General features: G+C 36.4%; 2 protein-coding genes across 2 annotated transcripts in view; both read left to right on the forward strand.

Moving 5' to 3' along the window:
• The first annotated feature begins 1,256 nt into the window (after positions 1-1,256).
• Positions 1,257-11,876, forward strand: LOC124632689 (TBC domain-containing protein kinase-like protein). Its single transcript, XM_047167630.1, has 13 exons — positions 1,257-1,595; positions 1,797-2,049; positions 2,334-2,550; positions 2,917-3,179; positions 3,513-3,756; positions 4,904-5,065; positions 5,469-5,646; positions 5,964-6,170; positions 6,477-6,664; positions 7,861-7,944; positions 8,030-8,154; positions 8,382-8,553; positions 10,878-11,876. Exons 1-13 carry the CDS (start codon positions 1,397-1,399, stop codon positions 11,001-11,003), a joined length of 2,418 nt encoding a protein of 805 aa, XP_047023586.1. The 5' UTR covers positions 1,257-1,396; the 3' UTR covers positions 11,004-11,876.
• A 233-nt stretch (positions 11,877-12,109) lies between these two features.
• The window catches only part of LOC124632221 (cyclic AMP response element-binding protein A), a 110,067-nt gene continuing 109,380 nt past the window's right edge, over positions 12,110-12,796 (forward strand). Inside the window, exon 1 of the mRNA XM_047166975.1 lies at positions 12,110-12,499. Within this exon, the coding sequence (XP_047022931.1) occupies positions 12,437-12,499 (63 nt within the window). The 5' untranslated portion in view covers positions 12,110-12,436. The remainder of the gene's footprint in view (positions 12,500-12,796) is intronic.

Below are 12,796 nucleotides of genomic sequence, written 5' to 3' on the forward strand. Positions count from 1 at the left end.
GCTTTATTTTTTTTTTTTTTTTTTTTTGGTTTATTAATGCGAATTTATTTTATTTATTTTTTCAATACTTACAATTTCAATACTTGCTTTATTGAATTTTATGTACTGCACTTAACACGCAAGAGTTTTAAAAAATCCTTTGAATACCTAAAGCCAAAAGACACACTAGCCAAAAGTAAGGCGGCCAACCGTCCCGCATTCTGCGGGACCGTCCCGCAATGCTTGACGAAATCCCGTTTTGAAATTATTAGTAAAATAGTCCCGCACAACGTTGTATGCGTCCCGCATGTCCCGCATCCCTATTTTTCTACCACGCTTCTACACAACACCCACCTGCGCGCACGCTCAACAGTGCAGGAACACAGATTACTTATAATATAATCTCGTTCTCTTTATTTCTACTGAACTCGTGAGGCCTAATGATTTTGAAAATAAGACATTAGTGCACGCTGTGACACGATATTGATAGGTTAAATTATAGCTTTTTGCTTACGGTTTTTATTTTATCAGTTCCGTCCGATCATTTTTCAATGCCCCCCCCCCCTTTTCACGAAAGGTTAAGTCCCGCATTCAGTTTTCGGAAAGTTGGCCGCCTTAGCCAAAAGACGTAATTATCCTCTCTAAGTATCAAATTCTCCACTCATATGGGGAAAAATAGAATCTATAACACTTTATAAACTAATATCTAGAATCTATAATACTCGACAGCTGTGTACAAAACGATTTCCATAAAGTGACCTATTAGAGTTTAGAAAGAAATATTTTTTATCAGTGTGTGATTTGTGAACTTAATGGTTGCTGCTAGACTCAAATCTATGTTAGTAACACTTCACTAGGTACGCACTTTGTTACTGTGCGGTCCTGTGGCACTTGTCCTTGGATGAGACGGAACACCACGTCTTGTGGCCAGAAGTTCTGGTCCAACACGAGGTGCAGGAAATACGACGGCACTCGCACCACGAACGCCTTGAAATTGGTGTGCACTCTCGGGGCGTACTTCAGCTTCTGGCGCACGTACTCCACGATGTCCTCCGCCTTAGTGGTGTAGGGTAGGCGTGCGTGAGATGTACACCGGAGTGTTCGGCTTGGCGGCACGGATTTTTGAAAACACAGAGATACATTACTACTTGTGGCCTCTCACTCGGTTCGTTGTGCTGTCCATTGTATATACACGTTCTTGGGCAGAAAAAGAAAATACTGTCAAAAAAGACAGTGACATTATAGAATAAAGACAATGACAGCTGATTAGAACCTTAGGACTTGGCTGGGCTGACTCCGCCCCCTAACAAAAACTTGAAAAAGTCAAATCAAGATTTCAAAACAAATTGCCTTTTTCTTACAGAATTTAGGAAAATTTTGTAATTTTAGTAATATCCATTACGTTATAGTTTGAAGGATGTATCAAGAAAACGAAGATGATTGTAAATTCGCTGCTTGTACGTATTTTGCGAAGAATCATCCTGGTGAAATGTGTGGTAGCAATGGTTTGCCGCTAACTCCGAGTTCTATAACAATATTGGGGCGAGCCCAGCGGCTGTTGACGATAGAACACCCTAATTTGTGCACGTACCTCGATGTTATTCGCGGTAAACATGGTAAGTTTGTACTGCACTTTTCTATTAGACTACAATTTGAATGTAAATAAATTGTATCAAAATGCCATTGTTTTGTCATCATTCAGACTAAGGCAAGAATATTTAGGCTGGTTTTCAGCTTCTCCAAAGACACAATAGACTAAGGAGGTCCCTACAGTCTAGATCCATAAATATTTTGTAAAATATAATTTTCTTCAACAGAAAGGATCATAGTAGTTGCCGAAGTAATAGGAAAGTCTCTCAAGGAATGCAAGTCAAAGTTCTCCTATGAAGAAGTGACCAACATTGCTAAGCAAGTAGCAGTTGGCTTACAGTTCTTGCAAGATCAGGATGTTGTGCATAGAACTCTGTCAGATGATAATATACTCATTGACAGTAATGGCAGAGTGAAGCTGTTTAACTATGGATTGTATTATATGACAGATAAGGGCAATGAAGTTTCTTTTCCACTTGGGTAAGTAAAAGCAAAGTTTATATATTTCTCCAGTGATTTTAAACATGAAGAAGACATTATTTGGTTTCTTTCAAATTGTATTTATTATATCAAACGTAATTCCCCTTAAACATGATAACAAACATAGTCAATTGTAGATAATGCATGAAATAAAACTATCTATTGCCAAAATCCACAATATGAAGGATTTCTAGTTGTTCATTTGCTAGAAGTCATTTATAGCTTACAACAGTAACTATTTTATAAATCTGTATTCCGAATTCAAAATGAACTTAACATTCCAGCCTACCAAGATACTTAAGTCCAGAGACAATACTAAACGGAGGAGGTCCAGCCGCAGATGTATGGAGTTTCGGTATCATAATACTGGAGCTCTGTATTGGTAAACTGTGGAACAACCTCAAGCCTGGCCCTATACTAAGAAGAATACTCACCTTGGTACACGCTAACAACCCTGCGGAGAGGATAGCAAGGGAACATGACTGCTTTGAACAATATAAAGTAGGTAATCTGGTTGTGTTTAATTTAGATAACTTTTTAAAGAAATTGAAATTATAAAACTTGATATCCTGAATTCAGTCTATTTCCAGAGCTTACCTCAACTTGTTTCTATTTAAGTTTTTCATTACGCAGACAGAGATGATCCTTATTGATATTATAATGTGAAAGTAGCTCTGTCTGTCTACATTTGACCCTAAAGCTACTGAACCAATTTAAATGAACAGTACCTAGAGCCTAAGAAATGACAGAAGATACTTTTTATTTGGGTGCAGAAATTAGTTCCCTCATAATGCAGGTCAAACCACAGGCAACAGTACAAAATAAAGAGACTTACATAATTACAATTATATTTTAAACTCTTTTCAGCAAGTACCAGAAAGGTTGAGAATGGTGATAGAAAAATGTCTCAAAATCTACCCCAGTGAGAGGGCGACATTCACGGAAATAGTTGAAGACTTGTCACAGATTGATACAAAACAGTTGGTTGAGGTGAAAACTCCTCGAGGTCTGATGGGATGTAAGCTACAATACCTTTATCATTGGTGGCAGTTAGCTGGTGGGGATATTCAGGCTGAGTTGAAGAAAAATAGCCTGGTTAAAAATAGTCCACCTATTTTGTCTATGCCCATGTAAGTATCAAAACTCTTTCCTACCTGTCTGATAAGGATACTAGACTCTAAAAATAGAGGGATAAAGAGATAAAGAATTGAGGGCTGAGATTTTGAGGAGAAATTACTGTTGATGTACCAGATAAATTAATACCCCATATATTTTTTTTTCAACAATATTAAAAGAGCCACTTAGGTAGCATATACTAGGTGGTTGTATCCAAGAAGGAAAACATTTCATACCTTACTTCAACTTACTTGGGCTCAGTCTTTGATTAAAATAACTTCTATATATCTAGTGGGAATAATGTTTCCTTAATTTTATTTTTAAAAGCTTCTATTTATTTATTTCAGAGCAATACTCTTAGACGGCTGCACAATAGGTGGTAAATCAGGCGCTCTATTTGACCGTCGCCTCGCGAAATACAGTTTAGACTTACTCAAATCCCGCCTAAGCCATGTACCACCGCACGACTTTTACCCACTGATGCATGAACGGAAAAAAGAGTATGATGCTGTGGCCTTACCTAAGATTATAAGGGAAAGGGATACTGAGTACCAGTTTTATAGGCTGCTTTGGTTTCAACGATTATTGCAAGTAAGTACTTTTTTGTGTGGCAATAATGACGTGAAATACAAAAATCTCTACTATACCTAAGTAAAGCTAGAAAGTTTGGACACGCTTATCTCAGGACCGACTCGACCCATTTGAAAAATTATTGCAGTGTAGATATCCCATTTAGTGAGGAAGGAAAAAAAGAACAATAGGAACAGGTGTAATAGAAAACTTGGCTCTTTTTTGCCTCAAATAAAATTAGCATTTTTTCTCGCTATGTAAATTGATTGTCATTGACACAATTTTCAACCTTATTCACTAAGTAATAAGGTAGAACATACTTCACTCTGAACACTTAAGTGTATGAACTATTTTTCTTATCGTTTTTTTTACTTCTTAGTATGTATAAGAATCCTAATTGCAATGATGCTGATAGATATACAGATTAAGACCTCGTGTACCAACATTCAAAATAAAGCTGTATGCTTTTTTAACTAAGTCTGGAGAGGATTTACCGTTTTCTAATTAAGTTATGATCTATATAATCTGTGGCCTTGCTCTAGGCGATGCGATCTTTTTTCTATGTCTGGTTTTTTATCCATTAATCGATAAAATATATCTTAAGCCTTCTTAAAGGCAATCGATTATACAGTTATATCGGAAGTGGAGTTCGGTAATTCCATTATTGCGTCATGTTAAAATGTTATTACAGTTATCCTGAAACTGGATTGTCCTATTGATAACTTGAAGACAAAACAAAAGTTGATTAGTATTTTGAAAACTGAGATTTGGTGCTGATTGTCTTCGTGAGCCTATTTAAGTTGGAAAGTTTGTTTTATTGAACGCTCTTATCTCAGAAATAATAATAGTTCTGATTCGAAAAAAAAAACTTTTTTTTTTATGTAACACAGGGTAAACCCTATTACCAAGTCTTTCGCTTTCGCTTAAAGAGTTGAAATTTTCACAGAGAATGTCTTCCTGTTACTATAACAAAAAATACTGAAAACTAGAATAAAATAAATGTTTAAGGGGGTTCCCGGCATACAACAAACATTTTGTTTTATAACAGCGCGAAACCTTTCTTGCGCGTGTCGGCCTCGCACTTGGCCGGTTTTTATCCTGATGTGCGAAGTACTTCCTTGTAATTACAGTTCAAAACCACAATAAACAGCTGGTCTTATTTCCCCAGGGTTACCCCTACACAGCTCCATACATAAGAGCAGAAGCTGAGATAGACATCCCGCCGCTAGTGCGCGGAGACGTGTGGGCAGCCCTACTAGGAGTCGTTGGCGATATAGAGGAACAATATGAAAGGATTGACAAGGAAACCCCTACGCCTACTGATAGACAGGTAAGTGGTGTATTTTGTATAGCCAGCATATCAAGATACACTAAACTGTAAAGTTTTCCCAATCGATATTGAACCTTATGGTTTGGAGATAAACTTGAACATCGATTCAAGAATGACAGATTGTAGTAGCTTGATGTGTCTGTACGCAGTTCAACTAATTTGAAGATATATTTCGAAAACGCGCTTAGACTGGAAGCCGACCCCAACATAGTTGGGAAAAAGGCTCGGAGGATGATGATTTCGAAAACGTGGCTCAACATTTAGCACTTATTCATATCCAAATTCCCGTTTGCAACCAAAATTAAACTGAGGAAAACGAGTAATACCAAACATCGTTATCCTTCTGTCTTCAATTGAAACTAAGCCTTAGCTCAAAGCATTAAGCTCCATTTTTCCGTAACAGATAGACGTGGACATACCCCGTTGTCACCAGTACTGCTGGTTGCTCTGCGGTTCGGCTGGACATCGTACATTGAAGCGGTTACTGAAAGCCTGGTTATTGACTAACCCACAGTATGTCTACTGGCAAGGATTGGACTCTTTGACTGCGCCGTTTCTTTACTTGAACTTTTGCAATGAAGGTATTTTCTATTTAAGGCTAATTCTATTGTGGTACTATATTGTCATGTCGCAAAGGCCATTGGTAACTATTAAGGGCATGAATAAATCGTGGTTAAAAGGTGATTTTGTAGACTAAACAATATAATCGTAAATGGTCGTTCAACCAGTATTAAATTAAAGAAGTGTTATGTTGCCGTCGCGACAATGCTAAAATGACACATAGGCCGTTGTAGAAAAAACGTGTTCTAATTTCTTAGGGTATTCCTTTACACGAAACTTCAAGATTAAAAAAACTAATATTCGTAGACAAAAGTCTATACAGAACATTTTCTTACAGCCCGCGCCTTTGCCTGCCTCTCAGCCTTCGTACCGAAATTCCTACACAAGTTCTTCCTAAAAGACAATAGTGCGGTGATCAAGGAGTATTTAGCTAAGTTCTGGCAGATGACGGCCTTTCATGAACCGGAGTTGGCGACGCATTTACATGAAATCAACTTCGTGCCGGAGTTGTTCGCTATACCATGGTTCCTTACTATGTTTTCACGTGAGTTGCATTTTTTTTAATAATAAATGGTCTTTTGTGTCTTAAAAAAAAGGTCAATAAATATATGTATTTGAAAGTCAAAAAAATGGGTTTAATACCCATTTTTTTTGCATTTTTGAATTATTATTATTCCTCAAAAATCATTTCATCTCATTTCAAGGAGTTTCATAGTGTCTATATTGTATTAAAGAAAACAACAAATTGTATATTTCAGTCAATATTATTTACGAAACCAACTGAACATAAAAAAATAAAGTTTTAAAACAGTTCCTTTTTCTCTTTTCTAACACCATCTAAATCTTACAGACGTATTCCCCCTCCACAAAATAGTGCATCTATGGGACGCCTTACTAGTAGAAGGGCCAGCTTTACCACTATTCATGGGAGTAGGCATACTGAGGCAGCTTCGAGACACACTACTTTCGTCCGGCTTCAACGAGTGCATCCTACTGTTCTCTGACCTGCCTGAGATCGACATTGGCGAATGTGTCAAGGTAAGCGATGATTGGTATACGACCTAGAACTCTTTGTTCTGTTTGATGTTCTTTTCTTATTTGTTTTGAATTTTGAAGGGATGATTTGAAACGCGTGTTTCTTTTGTTTGTCGTATTCAAATGTTTTGTGTTCTTTTGTTTTTGGCCCTTGCCACCATAATGGTGATATGTGTGATATCATTTACTGACACTAATTACCAAGTTCTATTTTAGAGATATCCTTCTTTGATGTTTATAAATAAACTGAAAACTGAAAATCATTGTCCTACTGCACTTTAGAACACAAATACAGATTTTGGAAGCTTGCCAGACAAAAATTAACTCGTTAAATCGTAAAAAATATGCAAAACATTGCACAAAAATGTTCAGACAGCCTTCTCTACGTAAATAGACGGACAATTGTACAAAGAAGTCACATTTCCGACACGAAGTGGCTATTCAATATCTTATACTTACCTACTGTTAGTTGACATTGACATTGCCGAGTGGGTCAAGGTCATTTAACAATAGCTAATCTGCAGTGTAATTTCACTGTTATTAACTTTCAAGATGATTCTTATACCTTGGCATGATTGTGGGGTATATGCCAGTGTGATTTCGTGAATATTTCGTCAAAATTGATGAGCGTGATGTGACCTTTCTGAAATAAACTGGCAGTTAGCAGATAGTTTTGCATTTCGAACGAAGGAACTTTTAAATTACGTCTGGTGGAACACAGAGTGTAACCGACCAGCTAATGCCGAATTAACTATATGTAGTAGCAATTGCAATGGGGCCCCGTCCCCAGTTTTAACTGAAGGGTGTTTGAAGTTCTATGCTACCGAACTGCTTTTTTTTGCAGTTTGGCTCCTCTTTAAAAGAAGTCTTTAGCTTTAAAAAAGAAGCACTGCTTTTAGGTTTTTAATTTTTTACATTGATCACAACGACATGTTCACGGCAGATTTTTTGATGTTAGCATTTTTTACATAGTTCTGAAATATTTGTTAGTCATGATGTCCATTATTCGCCAGATTTCAAACGTACTTAGAAGTTGAATGAAAGAAAAATTTGCACCATATGTGAATAGAATAATTATCACTTGGAAAATATATCAATAACATGTTATTCAGATCATTTATCACTTCAAAGTATTCTCAAAGGTTAACATTTTCACGAGAGTTCGTTGACTCGCAATTATCACTATAATTTGTTTACAGGAATCTATAGAAATGTGTCGTAGTTCTCCAAGGAGTATAAGCTATAGGAGGTTTACTAATGAGGCTCAAACAAGAGATCCTATGGTAAGAGGAATTTTCTAGAAAAAACAGTTCACGAAGTCTCTTGAAATTGTGACCTAACGTTACTAACATAAGGTTCAATTTCCAGGATATAGTAGAAATACCAATGGAAGTGTTATTCACTGAAATCAGTCCTAGAATCAATCTATCGGATTTCTTCTCGCTGATATGCCAAGATAAATGCTGTGTCATCGATATACGGTCTAATTTACTGTGAGTATAATATAGTGGAGAATATTTTCACTAGCTACATATTTCCTTTGGTTTCAAAACATTGACGAGGAGAAGTTTTCCGTACCTGGATAAAACAAACATATAAAAGTCACTAGGACCACTTCTTATCTGCATACTGACCAGCCATTCTTCTTGAAAACTTATTTGCTCCTTAATAATGTTATAAACATTTAATTAAAAATGTAATGGCTTTTTCCTTCACATAGTTACGAGAAGAGCTGTATAGATGGCAGCATTAACGTTCCGTATAGCGGGGTGCATCTCGGTCAACACGAACTAAGAGCCCTAGGGCTTCACCCACAAAGAGTATTACTTGATGCTATCAAACAAAAGAAGAATGTCGTTGTGGCTTCGGCAGAGGATGAAACCGCACAATTGGTAAGTTTTTCTTAGTTCTTAAATAGAGACTAGCTGATCGCCGCAGTCCCACTCTTGTTCCGAGGGAAGTTATTCCCGTACTCAAAAACATAGTCGGGGATAATTTAGCTGAACAATGAAATGTTTTTTCCGACCGTTTTAGTGGTTTCGGAGTCTTTGAGGTTATGGTAACAAACAAACAAAAAATATGTTTCCCAAAACAGTATTCACTAAATATAATCCTGACATCCAATAAATAAATGTTATTTAGGATCAAGATCAATAGATGGCGTTAGGCACAGCCGGCATTAAACCATACTAACTGTATTGTGTACTGAAATGTATTATCAAACAAATTCCAAAAATTATACTAAAATTCTACCACAAAAAATATTAGTTTTGTTAGAATCTCTATTACCTTTATCAAAAACAAAATACATTAGTTCGCGAGAACGTCAACAGATGGCATTGACAGTATGACCTGCAAAAGAATGTCGTCGGTATGTCTGCCGAGCTCAATAAGTAAACCTCAATGCATTAATGCGTAGGCGTTCGTAAGATTATATTAGCCGTGACCGTTCGTTATTGCATCTTAGTGAATTTTCTCAGGCACCGTAGCTTCTTGGTGAGACATTCCACCGTAAAGAAGCAGTACAAAAGTACCTATTTGAAGATTTTTCTCATAGCATTTTTAAACTATATCTCACTGCTCATAGAATATGTATAGGGCAAAGTACGTTCGCCGAAAATCGATCTCAGTGGCGTGCACTTGGAGAGGCCTATGTCCAGCAGTGGACTGCTATAGGCTGATGATGTGATGTGTGATGTGAAAGTACGTTCTTAGGTATCATAAACAGATGTAAAAAACTGTTAAAAGACTGGAAACCTAGACTAAAAATTAATCGTCAGTGTTGCACCTAAAAAACCATGGTGATGGATGAAATTATTATTAAAAAAAAAACCTTTGATGGCCAGTGAGATTATTAAAAAACTTTTGCTATTTAATTTTCCTCATGCAGGTGTATTAAATAAAAACTCATCGTTTAAAATTGGATTTAAGCATTTGAATTTAGAATAGAAAAAAAAAAGAATTTAGAATGCTTAGATACTAAACCACTAACACAGACGTAACACCGTTAATTTCATTACCCATTCTCTGCTACGCCGTTCTTGGTAAAAAATACAGGTGTGCTTGTAATGTGTGGTGTAACTATGTATGTTGTCAAAAGGTCGATGACCTCTTGAAGTTGGCGCGTCAAAAGTTTTGGCTTTTTCCGTAGACTTTGAGTTTCAAGTTCAATGGTAATCTTTCAATCGTAGAGAGTCTGGTTAAAAATAATAAGTTAGAATTGATTTGTTAGAGGTATATTTGCTTGAAATGGAGGCTTTTAGATTCTCGAATGTTAGAAAGGAGTAGAGCTAACATTGAAAAAAAAATTAAAATAGTTTTGCATTTGTATCATTACGTACGTACATACGTTTGCTATTATTTCTATTCATAAATAAACAAATTTTGACATAGTTTACCGTTTTCAATGGTATGTAAAGAAGAAGCTGAATTGATATTCAGTCGCATTTAACATTTCGACCCGAAAATACTGGTTCTTAGCTCATCATGTAGGTATTATTCAAAGGAGATTTTAAATAAAATTGCTTATTAAAAAAAAACTAGCTTAGACATTTCTAGTCCAAGATTTGAATTCTATAAATTAATGCACATAATAAATATCAAGATCAACTAGTTTTATAAGATGTTCATACAGAACTATCCTGTATTATGCAGAGAAGAGAAAAATAATTCATTCTCTTTATATGTAGACTCCTTTCAGCATACTTTTAACCTATTTCCCTATGTCAATGTTAAGCACAAACATCTGAACAGTTTAAGCAGCTGTATCGTTTTTAACCATGAAGTTTTAATGTAATTTATTTGGGACAGAATAAATTGAATGTTTCAAATACATATCAATTTTATTAGTAGCTGTTTTTCGTTGTTTTGCCCGCGAATCGATAGAAAGTATACGTATGCAGGCTAGGGCCACAGAAATTGCCAACTAATATTAAAATATTTTTCAAATCGTGCACTCTGATTTGAGTTTAGCGCTTCAAAATCAGCTTATTACTTTGTCATTCAGCTATCGAACTATACAACCATATTTCATGAAGTGGTCTAGATAAAAGTCATTTACCAATATGGCAGCGTTATAGACTTCCTAGGGTGCAAACATCACTTATGTACCCAAGCTTTTCAAAGAATATATGTACATAGAATGAATGAAGTACTCTTACATATTTTCACTTCAAACAACTTTCAGTAGGTAATTTTTGTTTTTTTTTCTTTGCAGTTCAGCGACTACCTAGTCAAATGTAACGTACCAAGAGTGTGTATACTTCACGGAGGAATATCAGCGTTACTCACGCATGTACCATCGCTATTCATTGTACCACCAAAGAGGAACGGACATAAGTAGATTATATTATTGGTATAAACACAGAGTAGATAGTAAATGAAGTGTTAGCCCAAGATTTTGTTGAACTATCAGAAAATTGAAGCGATTATCTTTGTACGTCTTATTTTGTTTTCTGGAAGGTAATGCTTAATTTCAGCTTTTTATTTTATATCAAAGAATAATTTGAGATTTGAGCACATTTTCCAAAGAAACTTGGACAGATATCTTCGGTGAGTAATTTTTTACGTACTATGTTTGCAAATTAGCACTCTATTGGTGTTTTAAAGCTGTGGTTATTGCATTTTTTCTTTCCGGAAAAAATGTGATTCATAGCGGTTATTCAGTGTATGCAAGCATTGTTCAGCATTTTCCGTGTATGATAAAAATACGTTGTAAAAAATCTATGTTGCGGGTTAAAATCCCTTCAAATTTTTTTGGGACTGACTGTACCTTTGAGATTTATGTATTTTTATTTTGTGATCTGACTGTAGTTTTAAGTAGAACTATTTTAGTTTAAAATGTAGATAAGCTTAATTTTCATGTTTATTTTTAATTAAGGAACAATGAGTTTTAAATACATACAATGTGTTTTTTTTAATAATTATTCGTAACTTATGTTGGTGCATTCCGTTTCCTGCTGTATGTTTATTTTTATTTGATAATATAATACCGTATGTTATTTCCACGTTAGTTGTTATTTCACGTTAGTTTTTGTCGAAGTGTTATCAGTTAGACTTTACGTATGTACCAAGTATTTATTTTTAAACGAGTTAGTCATTACGTCAGTCTATTAATCATGTATTTGAATGTTAATTATATTTTAACGAAATAAGCTATTTATACACAATACGCATGTACAGCTACGAATTTATTTAATAAACATATGAACGGTTATTGTTTGTTATTGGTGCGGTGGTACGCTGTGAATTCCCACGGCTTCATCTCTCTTCTGGCTTGCACTTCATTGACTGATAAGTACCCACATAATTACCGACGTATTGTCGTGTGGCCAGCCCCCTAACGGCTCGTGACGTTTTTACCCCCTATCATGTTATGAATGAGAGGTTCCTATCAGGGAGGGGGCCGGCGCGTGGAGTGGGGGGCCGGTGGACGCCGCTCTCGCATTCGCCGGCCGTACCTCGCCGCGAGTGTGTGTATCATCCGCGCTCAGCGTTTTCATAACATTCCTCGCGTGCAGTGAAACTTCATAAAAAATATTTTGTTGCAAAAACAAATGGGCGTAGATAGTGAAACGTAAACTTGTGATGATGCACAGTGTTCTGTGAAATTTGCGTCGTTTGACAGTTAGTCGTGGTGCAGTTTGCATTCTTTCCCGAGTTCCGCCCGCTCGGAGGACAGTAAGAGAGTGACAGTTTGCTGTGTTTTGTGCGAGTTTTCCTTGGAGGAGTTCTCTGTGTTTGTAGTCGGAGGCCGTCGTGAACACCGGCCCCGACATGGAGGGTTACTTCGACATCTCCAACGACCTGAAGGACGTCTGGGAGGCGGACATTGACCCGGTGAGTTGACCTTGCTTGATATCTGTTATCGCTCAAAGGTGCTGATGTGATTTAATTAGCGATCTGGCAAACAATGTTGTGAGAGAAGTGCGCTGTTATTGTTAAACTGAAAATTGATAGCGACGCAAGTTTGAATGTTATACGAACAACTCATTCATGTCGAAACAATTGCTGAACAATACCACCGCTAAAGAAAAAGTTTGCTACTTGCATACCTCGCTGCATTCGCATGAATACGTTTATACAGTCGTAAAAGATTGAGACTGGAATGAAAGTTTACTTCGATAGCGCATAAAC

The sequence above is a fragment of the Helicoverpa zea genome, chromosome 8 (genome assembly GCF_022581195.2).
Source record: "Helicoverpa zea isolate HzStark_Cry1AcR chromosome 8, ilHelZeax1.1, whole genome shotgun sequence".
Classification (NCBI taxonomy): Eukaryota; Metazoa; Arthropoda; class Insecta; order Lepidoptera; family Noctuidae; genus Helicoverpa; species Helicoverpa zea.

Bases quoted from the DNA above. Each gene is read 5' to 3' on its own strand.
- LOC124632689 (XM_047167630.1), top strand. From the start codon at position 1,397: ATGTATCAAGAAAACGAAGATGATTGTAAATTCGCTGCTTGTACGTAT. The intron at 2,551-2,916 runs GTAGGTAATCTG...AACTCTTTTCAG, and splicing joins ACTGCTTTGAACAATATAAA to CAAGTACCAGAAAGGTTGAG. The intron at 7,945-8,029 runs GTAAGAGGAATT...TTCAATTTCCAG, and splicing joins CTCAAACAAGAGATCCTATG to GATATAGTAGAAATACCAAT.